General features: G+C 35.2%; 2 protein-coding genes across 2 annotated transcripts; both read right to left on the bottom strand.

The window, feature by feature from the left end:
• Positions 1 to 3,223: 3,223 nt before the first annotated feature.
• LOC115450309 (chaoptin) lies at positions 3,224 to 12,988 on the bottom strand. The gene is made up of 2 exons (XM_037439122.1): positions 12,815 to 12,988; positions 3,224 to 9,857 (listed from the first exon to the last, which is right to left on the bottom strand). Exon 2 carries the CDS (start codon positions 9,494 to 9,496, stop codon positions 6,671 to 6,673), a length of 2,826 nt encoding a protein of 941 aa, XP_037295019.1. The 5' UTR covers positions 9,497 to 9,857; positions 12,815 to 12,988; the 3' UTR covers positions 3,224 to 6,670.
• A 2,889-nt stretch (positions 12,989 to 15,877) lies between these two features.
• LOC115450310 (chaoptin-like) lies at positions 15,878 to 22,648 on the bottom strand. Its single transcript, XM_037439429.1, has 4 exons — positions 22,519 to 22,648; positions 21,437 to 21,472; positions 17,257 to 19,643; positions 15,878 to 17,224 (listed from the first exon to the last, which is right to left on the bottom strand). Exons 2-4 carry the CDS (start codon positions 21,450 to 21,452, stop codon positions 16,364 to 16,366), a joined length of 3,264 nt encoding a protein of 1,087 aa, XP_037295326.1. The 5' UTR covers positions 21,453 to 21,472; positions 22,519 to 22,648; the 3' UTR covers positions 15,878 to 16,363.
• Positions 22,649 to 23,944: the final 1,296 nt, after the last annotated feature.

The raw sequence follows: 23,944 nt of genomic DNA, 5'->3' as shown, positions 1-23,944 counted from the left end.
TCATGTACATAATTTTAAAGTGTTCTTTATTTATTTAATACTTCTTTATATGTCCGTGACAAATAAAATATTTTTCTTTCTCATCTTCTATTTTTCGGATTTTATAGCGGTATTTATATTACTTTGATTTTTTTTATTAATTTTTTTCCTTCGCTCTACGAAGTCAGCAGGTGCTGGACGTTCGGAAGAAGACTCCAATTATTACCTGCGACAACACAAGTCCCAAATACTTTCCTAAATCAAAGTTTCCTGCCTAGGATGATTCGAGAGGTTACTGAAATTAAAAAACGTCCGAATTTCAATAGAAGATGGTTGGAAGCGAACAAGCCTGGGATCCTTTTCTATATTTAATTAAATCGGAACCCAAAAGACCGGTTGCAAGACTTCAAGACTCTGTGAGCTCATTCTGCGGTGATCGGACCATAATTAAAATAATGCGTTCATAAATAATTTTGTTGTGTAATTCACTCAATGTTGATAATTGGCTTGGATGTCCCGTTTCGGTACAGGATGACAGATTATACTGCAGTGTTCACATCGGGGAATTCCCTAAAATAAATAATTTATAACATTGCGGTTTCGTAGTAATTTACTCAAAATAAAATAAATACAAAGCTGAGCAAAAGCGTAATAACCTCTCATTGGCCTAGAATTAAGAAATTTGGCAAGAAACAATGTCTTACAGCGCATATTAAGGAAAATATCAAATTTTTACTTTAGTAAAAAAAAAAGCGTATTTACTATATTATCAAACTTATTAATTGTGGTCGGTGCAATACCCGGGTCTAAGGATCGAACGGCAAATTTAAGTTTGTCAAGTTTGAATTTAAATACATACATACTTATCTAAGTATCTACCTTACCTACAAGTTTTTACGGAAACCTCGACACGTTGGTACGACTCGCACTAGTGTTGCCCAAATGCAAGAACAAGACGAGACTTAGCCAGTCTTGGTCTTGGTCTTGCGCCAATACACCTGATCTTGGTCTTGGTCTTGGTCTTGCGCTCCCAGTCTTGGTCTTGGTCTTGGTCTTGCAGCAAGAGTCTTGCAAGTCTTGCAATTACCTATTAGTCTATTACTATTTATTAAAGTTTACTTTAAATCTTAGAAAAACGTATTAGAATTGGAACATTGTGAGCTTGAATTAACGTAGCCATAGTAAAGATCAAGCAGATTAATAAATAACTGAAGATTTGATAAGAAATTCGTAAAATCAACTGACCTATATGTCGTTTTCCATGGAAGTAACTGTTTCTTAATAAACATTTATGATTTATAAGCTTACATTTGCTAAAACATGTAAAAAACAAATTAATTACAATAACTTGACTGTATTTTAAAGAACAATACTTATCTGTCTAGAAAGAGATTGAACCTTCAACTTATAAGAAATTTAATAAAAGAGTTTTACGATTTATCATTGTATCCCAAAGTAAAAATGAAAAATTATTATTAATATTTCCCAATTGGGACCCGAGTGGGGCCAAAGTGGGAAATCCCAAAGTAAAAATGAAAAATTATTGTTAACATTTCCTAATTGGGGCTTGAGTGGGATTTAAGTGGGAAATCCCAACGTTGAAATAGTAAATTATTGCTAATAGTTCCGCTTGAAGAAATCTAACTAAGATAAACGAAAAACAGAAACAAATATTAAACATTTAACCGCAATATTAGTAATATCATCTAGTTGATTCGATGTACATCAAATAAAGCGACGAATGTAATATTCCCGCTTGGACCAGTGGTAACGTGAACGACTGATGATCAAGAGGACCCGAGTTCGAGCCCAACTGACGACAAGGATGCATTCAACCAATAGTTCACTTTCTAATCGAAATATAAAGTTATAGTACCATCAGAGTCCGTAATTCAAAATTATTTTTGATTTTTGAAATTTTAGATTTTTATAAATTTAGATTGGGATCTGATGGGGATTTTCAATTGGGCCCCCATTTGGGATTTCCCAATGGGGGCCCAAGAGGGTTTTGCGTGACATCCCAAAGTGGGCCCCAAGAGGGAAGCCCAAGAGGGGCCCCATTGGTCGCACTTTTAAATTTCTAGTCGGGCTATCCTTACCATTTTATCCCAATCATAATACTACTTGCGTGATCAGTATAATGTATTCATTTTCATTCTAAGCACTCTGAAACTTATTTATTCTTTGGAACACCTGTAGGTACTCTTAAAATTCGAAATTATTTTGCATGAGTATACCTACGCCCTATGGCGGCAATCAAATAGTGTCAAATGTTATGATTTCGGCGTGGCGGCAACGATTGTTTTAGATTTCAAAAGAAGCCGCCGGAGCGTGTATCATAACCATGTACTTCCGAAAAGCGGCAAATTTCTTTGAGAAGTAAGTACAAAACCTTTGATGCCGCATTATCAAAGTGCCGATGGTTAAAACATAGCTATGCATGCACTCAGTTTGATTTTAATAGATATTTTTTATTCGCTATGTTTATGGTATTAGTCGTAATGCGCATAGGTCCAGTTTTTCATATTCTTTGATACAGTTTTTGCGTCTCATAGAATTCCTAAGCGTACCTACCTATACACCGAACTGTTACACCTAACTACTCAGTGAAATAGCGCTAAGTCCTAGCTGCAAGACGCAAGAGTCTTGCAGGCTATGTCTTGTTCTTGCTCAAGTCTTGCACGGTCAGTCTTGGTCTTGGTCTTGCTAAAAATACGCGGTCTTGTTCTTGGTCTTGGTCTTGCAAAAACGCAAGAACAAGACCAAGACTGAATTTGGGCAACACTAACTCGCACTCGTCCGGTTTTTTATTAAATCAAATGACGACATACCGCTCGTCCCGTAATAAGTCGAGCAAACAAAATATTTATTGCTGAATGTTGCACATAAACTAAATAGGCCTCGTACGATAATTTAATTGAGTAGGTGTGACCGCATTGTCTATTCCTACCGTTGAGCAGCAATATTGGTATATTGCTGCTCAACGGTAGGTTCTGTATGCTGGTTTAAATGATATACAGCTGATATAATTTTTATGACAGAATGTGACATCTCGGCTGAATACGTTTTTGTCCAAAAGACTTTTTTTGCTTTATTGCAATGTTATAGATTTCTAATTACTTCGATGAGTTAGTTGTAATGCACTTAGCTTCAGACGAGCAACTTGCTCTCTCGTCATTCAATGGTATTAATAAAAAATATGGTGAATTCATACGCACTAACAAGGCGGAAAAAAAATACAAAGTTAATGTAAAAAATATATTATATATTGGTATTATACAATGCTTTAAGCTAAATATAATCAATCAACCGATAATTTTATTAATTTTGCCTTATATTAAATTGTATCGATGGTAACATAGTAAAAAAATATGAAAATGATATTTGTTAACGTAGGAAAATGAATCGCTTTTTTTATTTATTGATTCGCTCTTTTTTATATTATTTTGTTTAATATTTCTTTCATGTATTCGGTTTCTCTTTGAATTCATTCTATATTAATGATTCAAACTTCAAATCGCTTATACACGTTAAGTTTACTTCAAAGTTTTTTTTTCTTTGTGAGAAGTAACGGAAATCCTTTCTATATTATTTATGTGAAAAGATAAATAAATTTGGGTAAGAACTTAAAAGTGTATGAGCGATTTGTAATTTTGAATTTGTTTAACTGACACTGTGGGTGAATCATTAAAATGAAACCTTTAGAAATATAAATTTTGCTAACCACCAAAAAGGAAAATTGCCATATATTTAGTTTATTTGTCTCTCAAAAAAATAACAAGCATATTTGTCTGTAAGAATAACCGCGAATCGCATTTTTTTTTTATTTTCCCGGGAAAATCACTTTTTTTTTATTTTCCCGGGAAAATATATAGTGAGACTTTTATCCCGGAAAACACCTTCACGCGGGCGAAGCCGCGAGCAATAGCTAGTTAGTAATAAATTTAAAACAAATACCGTTACCTTAAAGCATTTATTTTTTATTATTCATCATCAATGATATCTCAAAATTTACTGCATTAAACCATAAAAAAATAAATTTCGATAATTATTGAGTATTGTACATGATAATTTAATAGCACTGACTTTATATTGGAGACGACATTTTTACGTATACATAGTTATTAAAAATAATAAATTCCATCGGAAAATCTCTTAAACACTAAATATACAATCACAGTAAACAGTTTCACTTAGCCACATATTAAAAAAACAACTAAATATTATAAAACAAACTTAATTCTAACACTGTTTTTAAACACATGTATAACGAAATACAAAGAAGAGAGAGTAAGTTTATTGAAATAAAACTATATGAGGCACTTTATCGCGTTTTTTTTTTTATAATTTTCTCCCGACGTTTCAAAGACTTTGTAGCCTTCATGGTCGCGAAGAGTCCGCCCCGTATTATATAAAAAACCGCGATGAAATCCGCTTAATAGTTTTATTTTAATGTCCAACATTCGCGTAAACATAATAAATCAGTAAGTTTATTTTTGAAGCAACAATCATCACAGGAAACAACACATAAAACTCTATATTATTTACACAAATCAATTATTGCAACAGAAGACCTCCCATTCAGTTAAATGAGATACGTACGTTTACAATTCCATATTTAAAAATAAATTTCTACGAAATTCCGTTCTTATCATTACGGCTGTTTATGAGTGGTATGAATGTGTGTGCGCGTGAGTGTGGAAAATGTACGCACTCCAAAACGGCTGAAGCAATTTCAATGAAATTTTCAGATTAGAACAGCGAGTAATCCTATGATGTGTGGTATCGACTGGATCCCCAATCATCTTGCTATAGTATAATAAGGGTTACCTGAAAGGGTGGCTAGTTGATACTGTCAACAACGACTAATAATTAATTGTATAATTAATAATTAATGTAATCTGTATAAAGATTATAATATAAAAACCGCGGTAAAACCCAAAAAAATATTTTATTTTAATGTCTAACATTCGCGTAGACATAAGAAATCTTTACTGTATACTTAAGTATGCACTGAAATTAAAAGAGCATTGTGGCCTGTTTAACAACTTTTAAGAAAGAAAGATTGCTGGCATAATTCTAAAAACAAACAATAATTTAACAACGAACAAAAAATATACGTATATGACCCTCCTCTATTTTCTTCGTCATTTAAAAAATAAAAAAGATCAGCAAAGTTACCTCTCATTCAACGAGACACTACAATTATATGAGATAACTGTAACGCTGAATAATAATATCAGCCCTGTATTATATACTTGCCCACTGCTGAGCACGGGCCTCCTCTACTACTGAGAGGGATTAGGCCTTAGTCCACTACGCTGGCCTAGTGCGGATTGGTAGACTTCACACACCTTCGAAATTCCCTATAGAGAACTTCTCAGATGTGCAGGTTTCCTCACGATGTTTTCCTTCACCGTTAAAGCGAACGATAAATTCACAAAGAATACACACATGATTTTAGAAAAGTCAGAGGTGTGTGCCCTTGGGATTTGAACCTGCGGACATTCGTCTTGGCAGTCCGTTCCACACCCAACTAGGCTATCGCCGCTTTTTTAACTGTAACGCTGAATTTCGATAAAAATGCTACTTGGCACATAAATATGTTTTTATTTCTGTACCATCTGAGGTTAACTGGTATCTCTACCTTTGGATTTAATGAATGCATTAAGTCCGCCTTTATATAATAATATGTATCAAGTGCAATAAAATAAATAAATGATTAAGTCGACCAAATACAAAAGTCACGCACTAATCAATAGTCCCAAATAAATGGTAATAAACTGAGTACTATATACATTAGCTGTTTAATACTATAACTGTCAAATAGAATTTACTTGCAACTTATAAATAGATCGTATTTATATTTTTATGAATATGGGACTTTACAAATATTTATAAATCAGGGTTTAATATTATTTTTGTCTTTTTAATTATTTAATGTTGATTTTTTTCATTAATAATAATATATTGTTTTGGTAAAATTTATACATAACAGCTATGTTCCACAGTTCAATGAGACAGATCCGACATTACTAATCTCAGTACAAAGTTCCGTAATTATTTTCCAATATTTATGTATCATCCGAGTATCAACTCGTCCACTTCCGAATTTTGATAAATAAACTCATTTTAAACATGTGAGGATAAACATCTTATGATTCACTTTGCCACCCATAATCATTAACCATAATAATATGAATGCGAAGGTAAGTATGTCTGTTTTAAGGGCTTTGGCATTTTTTTATTCTCGCACGGAGAAGTGATTCTACTGCACCTAATGGTAAGTGAAGTGGGGTCCAATAGAATGTCGACTGACGCAAGATGATTACCCCACGGCAGTCGACACAATTATGCCGGCCTGTTGGAACTGGATACACAAGCTAATCCGGAACGCGACACACTTACGTGTGCCACTATTACGGATTTTAACACCTTTTGTACTGCGGTCGATATCCAGGCAAATATGAAATATATCCTTCCAGCAGCAAAACGTCTACCTCACATCACGTCGGATCACTGGATAGATTTTGGTGAAATTTGGTAGATTTAATAAAGGATTAAGGTTACTGTACTTTTCTATGAAAAAAAATCTATAATTACCAGTTATTACATGGAATTAGAAAGCGAAAATAATAGTATTAATAGGTATTGACGAAATCAACAAAAAATTCTTCGGTCAATATTTTTATCAGTCCATTTCTATGGCGTTTCCTATAATAGGTTGAGTGCTTTGTGACATTAAATGCCTTTTAGACTTGCTAATAACAAACTTATATAAACCGAAGCCAACAACCGACACAAGTGTTAAAACAAAACATATGGCGATCACGTATAATAAAAATGTTATTTCTTTGTAATCATCTCCTTCTGGCTTGCTATCATGTTGCCAATTTACAAAAGTGTCCTTTAAATATCCTCTCAAAAGGGCTGTTCCTTCATTAGCCAACTCCGAGGTGTTCGTTGCAACGTTACTACGATTCTTATGCTCTGACTCATTCAAAACGCGCATGAATTTGTTTAAATTCCTCTCACTTGCAATTTGCGATTTATTGTACAATGTTGCCAGTAAATCTACAGACTTTGCCACGTTAATCAAAGAATCTTTAAGACTATTTTCCTTTGTCAATGTATTGTTGGCGATGTTTTTCAAAGTTTCTTGTAAATCTACAACAGTTTTAGCTAATTCTCTAAACAAAATCGTGAGGTTACCACCACTATTATTATATACAGCTTTAAAGACATCTTGAAAACTTGATTTGCAAGTAATTCCGTGTACATTTTCACTACCATAATCTAAATTCTCTGCTGTCACGTTGTAAGTAACTAAACGTGGTAAAGTGTTCAATTCAACTAAACTACTACACGGTATAGGATTACCACCAATATACAATGTATTTAAGTTAGTTCTACCCAACTTCAAGAAACTTATCGTTTTTATTGCGTTATTTTCCAGAGATAAATATTCTAGAAGTGGAGCTGGGTGGAGAACTGTAGCTTCGAAAATGTGTAGAGCATTGTTCGACAGATTGAGTGTGCGAAGGTTCCTGAGCCCATCCAGAACTCCATATTGGAATGATTGTATTCCATTGCCGTGTAAGTTAATTTCATTGATCAAATTCATGTGTGAAAACGAGCCGGGTTGTATATCCGTAATCATGTTGCAACTCAAATCCAACCAGGTTAATGAACCCATTATTTGAAATGAGAATTTGTCCACATATGTAATTTTATTCGACGACAAATCAAGTTTCTCTATATTTTTCACGTGAAATACGAATACATCGTTTATATTGTCAATGTGGTGTTTCGACAGAAACAATTTTGAAATAGAAGTATTGGTCGCATCTTTGAAGTCAAACTTTTTTCTTATGTTATTTAAAGTAACGTCTTCTAACCATGTCAGGTTATCGAAAATGTTTGATGTTAAATACATATCGAGATTTGAAGATAAATCTAATCGTATCAAACTTGATAAACTTCTAAAAGAATTTGATTCTACATTAAGTAAGTTATTATAAGACAAGTCCAACATTTGTAATGATTTAAGTCCATAAAATGTTACGTTTGTTATATTTGTTATTCTGTTGTTATTTAAATGTAATTTTTGCACTTCGTTTATAGTGGTGGTATTTACAAAAAAATCGTCAAGCAAATTATAAGATAAGTCCAAAATTACGATGGAACCTGTGCCCAAAAACGCATTATACTCTACTTTTGTCAATTGACCGGACGAAGAAATAAATGTTGTCAATAACGTCATGTTAGAAAACGTACTATTGCTATACGTGGCTATTTTAGTATTAGTAAAATCAATTCGATTTACCGCGGCCAATTTTGAAAACGCATATGAGTCTATGGTATTTGCTAAGTCGTTGTCATTCAGAAGCAGTTTTTTTAATTGACCAAGTGAGTCGAACGTATTTAAATCTATGACCTTTATAATATTATGCGACAAATCCAATTCAATTAATGAAGACAGATGACTGAACACGGATTTATAAATCTTTGTTATTTTATTGTACCCAGCATAAAACAAGGTTAATTTTTTTATATCACTTGAATCGAAATTTAGTTCAGATATATTATTATTGGATAAATCCAAAACCGACAATTCATTTAATGATTTAAATGCCGACGTGGATATAGTGTTTATTGAGTTTTTGCTTAAATTTAGGGTAACAAGATTTTCACTGAGGGCGCTAAACGCGCTGTCCCCTAAGCCTACTATTTTGCCTCCGCTCAGAGCTAATGTTTGCAATTTCACACCAGAAAATGTATCTTTCACAATAGTTCCACTCATGCAATTATTCTCTATACTAAAATTAGTAATATTGGTCCCAACAAAAGCTTCAGCTTCTATACTTTCTATTTCATTTGCAGCTAGTAAAAGGGTCCCTAAATTTGTTGCATTTTTAAACAATGATTCTTTTACAATTTTGATACGATTGTGAGTGATATCTAAGCTTTCAAGATTAGCTAGACTTTTGAAGGCGTCATTTTCAATATTTTCGATTTTATTGTAACTTATGTTTAAATTTTCTAACTTCACCATGGATATTAAGTTCGTTTGGAGCAAGTCTGTGATATCATTATGATCAATTGCCAAATACTTCAAATTGCCGAATCGGACAAAGGAGTGACCTATTGTAGTCAGTTTGTTATGTGATAAATATAATGTACTTAAATGCGCTATACCTTCAAAAGTAAATAGATCCATAGTTTTTAAATTGTTGTGCGATAAGTCTAGGTTATCAAGATTTGGAAAACCGGCAAAACATTTTGCAGGTAATACCTCAATTAGATTGTAGCTGAGGTCTAATGTAGTCAACGCGTCCACTCTTCTCTCCGATGGGTCCACGTCGTTCAGGTCCACAGTCGTGATGGCATTGTGGGATAGGTTCATCTTAACCATCCCTTGCTGATTCATAAAATTATAGAGAATAAGTGATTCAAATCCATTGTTTATCAATTCTAATTGTTTTAAGTTGATCATGTTAGTTATGACCTTTGGCATAGATATTAAATTTCCCCCATTTATGCTAACGTACTGTATGTGAGTTGCATACAACTCTAACGTATTCCAAGCCTCATCGTCTGGTATATTCACGAAAATACATGCAAGTTGTATTCAGTTGTAAACCTTCGTCTATTGTAATCATATCCGTAATATGGCTGACGTCTGTTGATACATTCCCAGTTGGATATTAGGTTTTGAAAGTTGCCCATATTTGATATACATTTAATGTGGGCGACACAAGGACTTGACATCTCTGTTTTGTATATCATTTGGCAGCCATTGCTTCCTGCATCTGTTAGACCAATTAGTTGACTGTTCCCAAATTGTGGAAATATTGTAAGTAGTAACAGCAAAATACCTGGAAAGCGAAGAATATTTTTTTTAAATTTCAAGCTATTAATTGTGTCGGTTAGTTTTAGGTCAGTGGCGAAAGGTGAAATTTTCCGAAAGAGAACCCAACGCAACATATGAGTACTAAATTTGACTGGTGGTAAACAATTAGGTTCAAAAAACTCACCTACGTTGCTTAACAATTTTATTTTTTAACAAAATCGTCTTAAACACTGGCAGTAGGTCTCTCACATGCGAGAGTCCGCCTGGGCAGGTACTACCGCAATGTCTATTTCTGCCGCTAAGCAGCATTGTGTAGTAACTGTTGTGTTACGGTTTGAAGGACGTTGTAGCCAGTGTAACTACTGGACTTAATAAGATTTAACATATCATGTCTCAGGATGGCGAGCCAAACAATACTTTGAAATTCAAGGTATTGGATGGTGTTACTGGTGTTTATGGGCGGTCGTACCTATCGCTTACCATCAGGCGACCGGCAAGCTCGTCTCGTCATTCAAAGCAATAAAAAAAAGAAGTTTTTATTTTCTTCGTCAGGGTATATATTTATTTTATTAATTATTTATGTCTATTTATTTTGCATTTGTCGATAATTATTTATGTGTAGACATTATTATCGCCTTGCCTGGGTACTCCCATACTTATCCCAAATACGATAAGGCGTAAACCCTGATGATTTAGCCTGTATATATCATGAACAGGCCGATATGACTATTTCAATGGCGATGGATTATAATTGATTCTTTATTTGCCGCCACTCTAGTTACTAACAAATGCCGTGAATCTAATTCCTATGTCAGGCGTTCAGAAAAGCTTTATTTTATTAGTAAGGCCGGTAATTGGCAACTGTTTCCTCCTAACCGAAATAGTAAATTAGTATATTCCTCTGTAATTCTAATAAAAGCGGCGATGGCCTAGTTGGATGAGAAACGGACTGCCGAGGCGAATGTCCACAGGTTCAAATCCCAAGGGCACACATTTCATACTTTTCCAAATGATGTGTGTAATCTTTGTGAGTTATTGCTTGCTTTAAATGTGAAGGAAAACATCGTCGGTATTTGCAAACAATACAGTACTAAATTGTATAACAATTAGGGTACGTTTCATAACTCCTGAATAATATTCGGTACATGAATATACACCGTGATTTTATAGTCGGTTTTGGAACCGAAAATTTTAAATTCTGTATCAATAATATAATTAAAAAAATACCAATGAAAAGTTTTTTTTTTTTTAAAAAAGCTTTAAAATTAATGTTTGCGAATAATAAATGAGAACTCGTGGTAATGCAGCTTCAGGTACTTCTACGATCACTACAATCGGTGCCATTCACAACTATTAATAATTGCGATGAAAATCACTATCAAACTCGAACGAGTGAAAAATATTATCAAAAACAAATTTTGAATTGTCACCAGTACAATTAATTCACAACTTTTTTTTGGTCCTACAAATTGGTCTAAACAACCACATTTTGGTTCCAAAACGACTAAAAAATTACGGTGTATAAGCCAACCAAATACAAAACCTACACTGATATAAGCTCTCATATAAATAACTATAAAATGAGTACTATTATATATTATACTATAGTAATTTACTTGAAGCTTGTTATTATATTTTACTCTTATGAACTTCAGTTGGGTTTCAAATTATACACGCTTATGTTGATTATATACAAGTGAACGTCAGCAGTAAAGTATTAAGATCAGTCAGCAGTGAAAGTACATGCGAATACATAATATCTATGAATGTATTAATATGGAATGGGTATACACATGTAGCTGTACAACCTGTTCATATACATAGCTGAATACAAATTTGATGAAAGATGTAAAAAATATCGCATTTTATTTATCTCAGATACATCTGCTTTGCCAACATATGCCTTAAAACAAATATATAAGAAAATATTATCACCAACGCAAGCTGATAGTTACTAATTAAAAATTACATCTCCCATTTTAGAACAAAAGCGACTATAATGTTTATTACTTCCTACACAAATACTTCAACACAAAGAATTTGTAGTGGGTATACATATGTATAGACATTCTTTTTCGACAGACACTTGTCATAACAAAGTCGCATGTCGTACACGAATAATCCTCTCCCCTCCTAGCCGAATTTCGGCCACGGCAGCCAATCTCAACGGAGATCAGCCAGGTACGCAGGATATATTATAGTGCACAAGTGTGCGCGCAATACACAAGCACTCTCTGTACCTTCACTCTCATGGTCCGGTGAAACGGCAATCCGACATTACCGGAGTGAGATCAGACGCAGGACCAACGGCTTTACGTGCTTTCCGAGGCACGGGGGTATTCACACCGCCAACTTCCTGACCCGAGCTGCGACTGAGTAATTTTTTAAGATGGAAAAACCCAGTCACATTTATTTTAGCCCGACCCGGGCTTCGAACTCAGGACCTCAGCGCGGTAGTCGTACTTGTACCATGTACAATTACAACTGCGTCACCGCGGCAGTCACACGAGTTTTAATTAATGCTTGATAAATATTAATTCATTGTTTTAATGTAGACACAATATATTGTAAACAACCCCTTATATTAAAGTCTGCTAGTCCAAATAATGAAATATATTAAGTATATATTTAAAGCATTAAATAAATAACTTCTCAGTAGAGTACATTATCATTAGCTCATTTGTTTTTTTTAATAGACACGGCAAAGTTCTCCACTGCACGAGATGGTAAGTGGAGTCGAGTCCAACAGAATCTCATCTGACGAGAGATTACCCCTCGACAGTCGACACAATTATGCCGGCCTGTTTGAACTGGATATACACAGGCTAATCCCAGAACGCGACACACTTACGTGAGCTATTATGGTATTAACGCCTTGTGTACAATGGTCGCTATCCAGGCGAATATAAAATATATTCTAACACCAGCAAAGTACCACACATTATATACAATACCACTATTATAATTTGAACAATGACTTACATTTTTCCATTTTGCACTCGGTAGATCAAAAACATCCGCACTACACGACCGACCACATTAAACTGATAATGATTGTACATTGAGATGACTAATATTGTAGGGTTAGCAAACAAATTATCGGTAGAGTATATTTGAGGAACACATGGCTATAGCGATAAGACGAAAATGGTAGCGGAGTGTCGGCAGTGAGGCTTGTGGATTCCATGGGATTAGAGTAATAAAAACAACCACATATCACCACTTTATCCCTAAAGGATAGGGAGAGAGACAACCATATCATCCACTTTTCGCCAAATACGTTCCGTCCTATGATGTGATAGGATAGCCTTCGCAATATCGGGCACAAATTAGACTCCGGGCTGCAAGTAAGTAGAAAAATCCAACCCGATACGGGATTCGAACACGTGACCTTCGTCTTAGCGGTCTATTCCAATAGGGTACCGGACTTATTTTTGTTCTTAACAATTATCAAATATTTACATAATATAAATTATAACACCAAAGAAATTATTAAAATCCAGTGAAAAATCAACAAGTTATGAGCATTTGAATTTCGGTGGAAGGAGTAATTAACAAGAAACAGAAAAGAGACAAAATATCCACATGTGACGTCGTCGGGAATTACGACGCGTGCGAAAGAAAGAGATGAAGCGATATCCCCACATCGCGCCCACTTCTGCACATTACAATATTTTAAATATGAATTACTCGCTCATTTTTTAACCAATTTTTATGCTGTTTTCGCAGAAGTGCTTCTTTTTCGTATTTAAAGCCATTACACATAGAATAATGCACAAAATCAAGCATAGGCCGGTCCCCTATTTCCTGACATTTGACTCTTAAAAAATAAACTAACTTGGCAACATTCGTGTATAGTATATGGAATTCCCCAGTTCACAAATCTATGAAAGAGATAATGTGAACACATCCGCCAAATACTGATAACAGTACAGTGTCTACTGTTTTAACACAGTGCGTGGGTCAGCCATTTTAACCGACTACGTAAAAAGAAGGGTTATCTTTCGTCCCGCATGCGGTCACATTAGTATTTTTAAAATAAACCATATTACTAGCGGCTCCCTCCGCAAATACTTTTCTAGTAATATACGTCTAATACCGGGAAAAAGGAGCCTAAAACAGAATATAGTCCATTGTATTCAAATTTAATTGTGATACCAGAATATAGTCAATCGTTATTCCAAATTTAATCTAAAACTATTTCTACTTGTAACACACGATATTAGTCTTATAATGAAATAACTGCACTATTTAAAAATATCTATTATAATTATTAGAAATTAACAATGTAGTTGTCTATCCAGATACTTTGATTTTGCTGGTGGTAAAATATATTTTGCCCGGATAACGACCGCCGTATACAATGTGTTATCGACTCCAAAATTGTTAGCCAGTATATACATGATATGTTAAATTATTGTTTGGTTTTTAGTGGTTTTTGAAGGCGGTTTAATATTTGTTCAAATGTTTTTACTTTTGACATTTTCGTGTTAGTAAAAAATAGACTATGGCGTCGTTGTGTCTGCATGTTTGTCGTATGATGAAACAGCCTCCCACGTTATCTGGAATGCGAAGGTGTAGCTGCACAACGGGCTGAAATCCTTGGGTCACTCCGAGAGGCCTGTGGAGGAACCAGGAAGATCCTGCCCTTCTGGAAGAACTTGGCTGACCCATAGCTGGCATATCACGCACAACGGCTCGACCTACTACAGGCTAAGTGTGGAAAAAGCAACTCCTCAACATAGAATATAGGCGTAGTTGTGTTGCGCTCATGGTACGACTATCGTGCTGAGGTGTTCACCTATGCCTACCCATGAAAAAGGAAAAAGGTGTGATGCTATTTATGTATATTATGTATGTATGTCAGAAGTAGATTCAACCAAATCTAACGCAAAGAACTAAAAACGTCATGAGAAAGAAATTTTCGCAATTTCGTTTACTTGAACGATATAAATATTAGTTTTAAAACCAAACTACAGAGGTAATTTTGAAAACAATATGTGGAACTAATCTGGAGGTATATTCTTACGATTGAAGAACAATTTTCCAAATCGAAGAAATTACCGAGTTCTGAGGCAACAAACATTAAAAGAAAATAATATACGTCGGTTTAATAACCTCCCCCTCTTTTTGAAGTCGGTTAAAATAAATTATTACTTAATTATTTAAATATACTTAATACAATTTTTTATATACCAATTTACGCGGCTACGCATTGGCAGTGGCTTATGTTTAAGTTTTGGTTGAGGTGTTCTATATTTTACTTATAATTGTTGCGTGAATCGTGAAAAAATTAACATTATGCCTGCCTGCGGCAATAACAAGTTATTTGAGTTATAAAATCAGAATGACTATACACAACTGGGGCCTTATTCTCTATCCCGCACGTTATTTTGACAGTGGGTAACAAGCACGTAACACAACGCATCATGTTTAGGACTATAGAAATTTGGCTTACAGAATACCATTCCACGCACATTTCTCGAAGATAACAAGACACGGCCGCGTTACGCGTTTACACTATCGTACAGAATAAGGGCCCTGTTATTAAACAGTTACACACAATGCAGTTTGCTTGGAATCTGTCGAAAATACACTACACGACCACATGCTCTTTTATTTGGAATGTTTTGTAGGATAAATTTTATATTCGACCGGACACCGACCACCGTACACAAGGTGTTAAAACCCGCCATAGTGGCGCACGTAAGTGTGTCGCGTTCCGGCATCAGCCTGTGTATATGCGATTCTAACAGGCCGGCATATTTGTGTTGAGCCGAGGGGTAATCATCTCTCGTCAGTCGACATTCTATTGGACCCCGCTCCACTTACCATCAGGTGCAGTGAGGTCACTTTGCCGTGTACGCGTAAAAATATAATTATAATTGATAATTATACTCTCTATCCTATCTGTTTGATTAATTTAGTTAGGTGCTGAAGACAGATTAGTGAGTTAGAGCTCTATTGCGTTGTGTAAAATGTGTGCCAGTGCCGACCTGGTTAAAAGAGCTGAAGTAGCCGATGGTTTTGGAAAAAAAAACACAATTCTCAAACAAATATTTATTATAAAGCGACTTATGTTAGTACTTATATAACCTACTTACATTGATAGTCGAAGTTAGGCTTCAAAAGGAAAAACTGATGAATCCATAAAAGTCGCAACACCGTCAAATAATAATAGTACATAAATGAATTCACATTTATTTTGCATATTAAGTATATAATTCTTTAGTAATTCATATTATTATACTAAAACAATACATAACCTAAGTTCTGTAATATATTCTCCACTTTAGTACTACGTATACAATATTATATCCCAAAAATATAAAACAATTTAAAAACTAAATATTTTATATTACTATTTCTTTTATAATAAGCTATAATCTAATACGTTTGTTCGCTATCTCTGTCTCTTAAAATATTGTCTCAAGGTAAAAAGTAAAAAACTATTAAACACTGGTTGAATAGCATTTTGGCTATTAGTATGAAAGTCGGACAAAATGCAAATGTTTTGAAACATGTAATAATTCATAATGCCGAGTGTTCCATAGCTCCCGGAAGCTCACGAGTACTTATAGACAAACGATTTCTTATAAACATACGTGATTTATAAAATTTATATAAAATTATACACACTAATATTGAAAGAATTAACGCGAGGCAAGTTTTTGTGAACAACGATTCGGTTTGTGTATGGGATTCAGTAGCAACATACTTCTCGTGTTTTGGCGCGTCATTTATACGCATAGAATTTATCTCGGAGTTTATAATAGCAATTTTTTTATTCATCTCGTCCATTTTTTCTTTTCCCTCAGCTATAGAATTTTCAAGATCACTTTTTACGGCCTCTATATAAGGCATGAGCGATTGGCTTCCGTTTTCTTTCACGGGTGTGTAAATTGCATGCCAGTGCGTAGAGAGAAATTTTGAAATTTTTCCTAATAGTGAATTAGTCAGGTTATTTTCATTAAGTATTTGAGAGGTAATATTACCCACGTTAGATTCAAATCTGTAAATGTTATTTGCAATTTTTTCAATTGTATTCGACATATTGAATAATTTGGAATTATTATCTTCTTCATATTTTGTTTCCTCCCTTGGTTGCATGTTAGTGTCTTTGTTTTCAGTGATTTTATTATTTCTTAACAATATGTCTCTAATATCAATCAATATTTTGTTACCCTCTTCATTATCATGTTTATCACTAAGCAACGCGGTGTGAGCTTTGGTGTTTCCGTTACAAATGACCCCGTGAATATTGTCATAGTCACTTGTCTCTTCCAATCTAATTGCCGTTATCTCAAATGGCAAGTTTTTATCTCTTAAATTGACCAGCAAGTCACAAGGTATTGGATTTTCTCCAATACTCAAGGTACTTAAGCTGGTACCCAAGAAAAGCTTGTCAGCGTTTATTGTTTTATTCTGTTATGGTCAGCTATTAGAACACTTAAACTACTTACTTCGTAAAATCTTTCATTTTGCAAGCTGTCGATTTCATTGAATGACATATCTAAGGTATGTAAATAGGTTAAACGACGAAATATCCCATAACCGAGAGTGGTCAAAGCGTTATGTGATATATTTAGTGTATGCAACAGTGTATTATCCAAAAAAGTCCCTGGTTGTATAAATTTAATTTTGTTATAACTCACATCTAGTTTTCTGAGAGTTTTTAAATTTGCAAACGATGTAACATTCAGCTTCACTATATTGTTATTATTTAACACAAGACTGTCAAGATGTGTTAATTGTTGCAGATTTAATGTCTGTGTAGCCTTTAGTTTCGCATAAGAAATGTCTATAGTGAATATTGGAATATTGCTAGCGTATGTTAAATTAAGTGCACATGTTATACCTTTCAAATAGAGATTGTTTAAATTATAATTTGTGCGGACAGCTGACACGTTTAAGTTCAAATGTGGATTGTAAGATAAATCTAAACTTCGTAAATCTTTCTGATCAGTAAATGCGTCATCGTCTACATTTAATAGATTGTTATTTGAGAATGATATCTTAATTAGATTAATAAACCCGCGCAGTGTGTCCTTGCCAATGATGGTTAGACGATTTCCATCCAGAAACAAAGTGCGTAGACCAGTCAATTCAGTAGCATTAACATTAAACACGTCTAATTGATTGAATGAGAGATCTATCGATTGAATAGCACCGGTTTTGTGGAAGGCATTGTATTGCAGCTCATTAATTTTACTATAGGACACATTCAGATCTCTAAGCTGTATCATACTCATAAAAGAGTTGTTACAAATGGCGGTCAACATACTACGAGATATGTCCAGACTGGGCAAAGAATTTAGTCCTTCAAACGTGTTTTCTTCTAACGCTCCACTTAACGGATTGTTGGATATTTCAAAATTTGTTAATTCCTTTAACGACTTGAATGAATCTGTGTCTAAATGAGAAATATTATTGTATGAAAGATCTAAGAACTGTAGTGAATTTAAATTGTGAAAGTATTCGAATCTCACTTCAGTTATATGGTTATTTCTTAACAACAGAGATTGTAAATTAGCAAGATCATCTTTGTTGAAGTCTAAATTTGTAATTCTGTTGTCCGATAAATCCAGTTCATACAAATGTTGCAGTAATTTAAAACAATTTTTAGATAGTGACTGTATATTATTATTATTAAGAAGAATTTTTTGTACATTTTCCAACCCGAAAAATGCGTAATCTTCTATGGTCGACAATTGTTGATTGCCTAAATCCAGCTGTGTTACATATTGTAGACCTTCAAAGGTACCCCTTACAATTGACCCCGTTAAGGCATTATCTTGTATTAAAAATGAGGACACAGTTTTCCCTTTGAATATTCCTCGTGGTAGTACCAAAAAATGGTTCCCTGCAAGATTAATTTCCTTTAAATCGTTTAAGTTTGCAAACATCTGTTTAGCTATTGTCTTCAACTGATTCCCGCTCAAATCTAAACTCGTTAATAAATTCATATTATCAAATGCGTTTGCATCCAAATTTGCTATCGAATTTGAACTCAGGTCGAGGCGCTTTAAATTTGTTAGGCTATCTAAATCCGACCGTTTAACTTCGTATAATTTGTTATTTTTAAAGCTGAGTGTTATTAATTTACTAAACCTAATAAGTGAAGAATTGATATCGGAGATTCTGTTATGCGTCATATTTAAATACAACAAATTTTGACAGCCTTCGAACGTGATTGGGGTTACAGCGTCGATGTAATTATACGAAAGATCTAGGTATTCTAATTCCCTAAATCGATGGAAGATAGCGTCAGGTAGGCTTACTAAATAATTATGTGACAAATCGATATGTGTCAGTCGTTCATAAACATACTCGCCACTTGATACATCAATTTTTTTTATTATGTTATTGGATAAATTAATGCTAGTTAGTGATGGGAGTTCGTTCGTATTAGTTAATTTAGCAATCGCTAAATGATTCGAAGATACATCCAATGTTGCAAGATTTCGCATTGCAATCAAATTTGGCTCTTGTATATAATATTCATTATGGCTCATATTGAGAGCGATAATTAGATTAATAATATTTGTATCAATATTGTTAAATTGTTCCATAAAATTATTTCTCCCAGTGTCTATAATCTGTAGCTTTATGGGTACGTATCCATTATAGGAATGGTATTGGCAGTTCCTATCTATGTCATATTCCAAATTCCCAATTTGGAAGCTGTAAATTGACATATCACATCGAGAAGAATAAAATACGTCATAAACACAATCTTCACTATCAAATATACGATTACAGCTTTGAGAAACACCCGTTGTCACTAAAAGCGATAGAAGAACTGCAACATCTGTAAAAAATTAAACATGTGTTATACATACATACATCATTCATTTTACTCTTTTCAAGAAGGAAGCCTACCATTTATCGAAAACTCCGTTATGACTTTGCCCTACCTGGAGATAAAACCTGAAACCTTACGATGGCAGCCGTGCTGCGTCCGCAAAATACGCTACCAAATAATTAAACACGTAAATAAGTTTATGACAAAAAACAGCACTTCATCAACAATAAATTCTTTTTAAATTATAACTTGTAATTTTATATGGCTACTAGATTTTGCTGGCAACACCGTATTAGTGCCTTATATATCATAAGCATTTTTTTAAGCAATCCATATATATACAAATCACGCATTTATCCTCGAAGGGGTATGCAAATGAAAGGGACCTATGTTTGCCAAGGGTCTTGGCATAAAGTAGGTGCCTTTCATTTGCATCTTGTCTTTCCGTCCCATAATATGATAGGGGCAAGCATATCACCATATCGAGCACATATTCTAGACTCCGGACTGATATTGAGCAGAAAAACCCAAATATCACTGCCTGACCCGGGATTCGAACCCAGGACCTCAGAGCGCTGCCGTACCGCGCATGCAGTAAAACTACGCCACCTAGGCAATCATCCATATAAGTAAATCAGAAATATTAATCCATATAACATAACCATTTATTATAATAATAATAATATCAGCCCTGTATTATATACTTGCCCACTGCTGAGCACGAGCCTCCTCTACTACTGAGAGGGATTAGGTCTTAGTCCACCAAGCCGGCCTAGTGCGGATTGGTAGACTACACCTTCGAAATTCTTATAGAGAACTTCTCAGATGTACAGGTTTCCTCACGATGTTTTTCTTCACCGTTAAAGCGAACGATAAATTCACAAAGAATACACATATGATTTAAGAAAAGTCAGAGGTGTGTGCCCTTGCGATTTGAACCTGCGGACATTCGTCTTGGCAGACCGTTCCACACCCAACTAGGCTATCGCCGCTTTTACTAGGCTATCGCCGCTTTTATTACCATTTATTATTTGTTTACATTTAGTTATTTATTCTGACAGATTAAATAATATTCTATTAATTGGATGATTTCATTTATACTGGCACAGCAAAGTTGCACTTGATGCTGAGTTGTGAGACGTCCACAGGAAATATAGATATAATTATACCTCGGCAGCCAAAAAGAAACCACTCAAAAATAGATCAACTTATCAATGAGACAATATTATTGGAGGTTCCAAAGTATTGTGGAATATAAGGGCGGTATTAATAATTTCACTTTTGAGAAGGATCTTAAGTAGACATTGGGTTGATGTTTTTTGTATTATTGCTTTGAATTACGAGCTTGCCGTTCGTCTGTTGGTAAGCGATACGACCGCCCATAAACAGTAGAAACACCATAATACTTTGAATTACAATTGTTTAGTATTCCACTGCGCTTGCCATCCTCAGACATATGTTAAAACCCGCCATAGTGGCCTACGTGTGTCGCTTTCCGGGATCAGCCTGTGTATATCTCGTTCCAACAGGCCGACATAATTGTGTCGACTGCCGAGAGGTAATCATCTCTCGTCAGTCGACATTCTACTGGACCGCACTTCACTTACCATCAGGTGCAGTGGGGTCAATTTGCTGTGCACATATATAAAAAAATATAATTCGATTTAAAGAACATGGTAACTAAGTACTTAGAAATGGCATCTTATGTTTTAGAATGATGAATGTATTACAGTGCCATGCTAGGCATTCACCATCAGGGGAACCGCCTTCACCAGTAATTTGTATAAAAAAACACTTACGCGCGTAAGAAGCCATTGCGCATTGTCCCAGCCTGCCTGTAATGAAGACAAATATACAATTAAAAAATCAAAATCAACTTCCACCTTTTTCTTTGGGTGATCTCGCACCAATTGGGTTAGAAAAACTTCTGCAAAATATTTACTAAAACTGGAAATCTGGCCCAGGTTATTCCACTTCCAGAAACCAACATTTTTTAAAACAATTCGGTTTGGAAACTCACCTAAGTTGCTTAACAATTATATTTTTCAACAAAGTCGTCTTAAACACTGGCAATAGGTACGTCTCTCATATGTGAGAGTCCGCCTGGGTAGCTACCACCGCAATGTCTAATTCTGCCGCCAAGCAACAGTGTGTAGTCACTGTTGTGTTTCGGCTTGATGGACATTGTAGCCAATGTAACTACTGGATATAATAAGACATCTCACGTCTCAGGATGGCGAGCACAGAGGAATACCCAACAATACTTGGTAACTAAAGGTGATGGACGATATTTCTACTGTTTATGGGCGATTGCATCGATTACCATCAGGCGAACGGCAAGCTCATCTCGTCATTCAAAGCAATAAAATATAATAATATCAGCCCTGTATTATATAATCCTGTCCCACTGGTGGGCACGGGCCTTCTCTACTCCTGAGAGGGAGCCTAAGTCCACCGGCTGGTCTAATGCGGATTGTTAGTCTCCACACACCTTCAAAGTCCCTATAGAGGACTTCTTAAGTATGCAGGTTTCCTCACGATGTTCTCCTTCATCGTTAAGTAATAATAATATACTAATATCAGCCCTGTATTATATACTTGCCCACTGCTGAGCACAGGCCTCCTCTACTACTGAGAGGAGTTAGGGCTTAGTCCACCACGCTGGCCTAGTGCGGATTGGTAGACTTCACACACCTTCGAAATTCCTATATAGAACTTCTCAGATGTGCAGGTTTCCTCACGATGTTTTCCTTCACCGTTAAAGCGAACGATAAATTCACAAAGAATATACACATGATTTTTTAGAAAAGTCAGAGTCACCGTTAAAGCAAGCGATAATTCACAAAGACTAATTTCGTTCAATAATTGCAAATTTACTTACAATATTGTTGTAATTCTTGTTAGGCTATGAATTAATTCACGTGTATCATATAGCAGAGTTCGTTTTCAAATGCTTACGTCGCATGAACAGAGATCGTTGCTGGGGTAAACGAAACCAGTATTATATTGTACTAGCGACCGGCTCCGCGTTCGAAGAGGAACATATAATTACGTTACGTCTTTACAACCAAAAATACCGACATATAAAACCCAATATGTATTTAGTCTAGGGGTCGCAAACCGGTATCCCGGATTTCGAAAATACCGGAATACCGGAACAAATTTAGAACTTCAAAATACCGGTATTGATTTTACAAAAACCGGGATTTTCGGTATTTTATAAAAATAAAATTCAGTACAAAATGTGTGTATAATTATTAATTTCTCGAGTTTTAAATCGCAAAAATGCAAGCTGCTTGCAATTTCATTCATTCGTATAGGCGTATATTCTATAAAGAGCGAGCAAAATACATGGCTTATGGCTATATTGCTACTTTTGTTTTGTTCTAAGCATAGCGGTGTTAACTGTTATAGTTATTTTTATTAGAACTTATTAGATATACTTTTTGTTCTTTAAAGTCTATCCTCATTATTCATAGACGTTATTTATCTAAGGACGGAGCTTTGCTGTGATAACAAGTCTGTTTCTCAGTGCTGACGGCATGGCAGCCTTCGCAGTGCGTAGACGTAGGGCCGTTGTGATTGGCTAATATTGTGATAGAACTTGAATCTAGTTGGCTGTCAGATTAACAAAGCTGAACAAACAGCAAGCTGTCAGATAAACAAAGCTGAGAAACATAAGAGGGAGAATAGATGTAAAATACAACCTGTTTAAAAGCCTTGAACTGCCTACAATAATGGCCTGGTATTTCATGGCAATTTGGCGGGGTTTACCGAAAGGCCAAAATTGTCCTTATTTATCCTATCTACAGCTGCGGACACTCAATCGACTTGCTTCTGAGAATAAATTTGCGAGTCATTGGCATACAGATGGTACGCACATTGAAGATTTTGTGTTAAGAGGTTTATGAAGATAGAGAACAGTAATGGGGAGAGTATACCGCCTTGAGGGACGCCACAGTCTATATCACGCCAGCTAGATGAAGAATCGTCTAGGCGCACCAACGGTTGGCGTCCCTGAAGATATGACGAGAACCAATTCAGTGCCGTGGGCGAAATCATAAGGTGGGAGAGGTTTGCAAGAAGAATATCGTGACTGCCTATATTGGAGAAATCAACCAAAGCCAAAACAATGACTTTGGAATCCTCCACGCCCGCCCAGATATGGCCAGTCACTTTGAGGAGTGCACTATTAGTGCTATGGCCAGGCCTGAAGCGAGACTGGAGTGGGCACAGTAGGTTGTTTCGGTGCACATGCTTAGACAGTTGCTTGTGAGCACAGGCCACGAGCACTTTCGAGAGAAAAG

The sequence above is a fragment of the Manduca sexta genome, chromosome 16 (assembly GCF_014839805.1).
Source record: "Manduca sexta isolate Smith_Timp_Sample1 chromosome 16, JHU_Msex_v1.0, whole genome shotgun sequence".
NCBI classification, from domain to species: domain Eukaryota; kingdom Metazoa; phylum Arthropoda; class Insecta; order Lepidoptera; family Sphingidae; genus Manduca; species Manduca sexta.
Note: the sequence above shows the minus strand (reverse complement) of the source record. Positions and strands in the feature narration are given on the sequence as shown.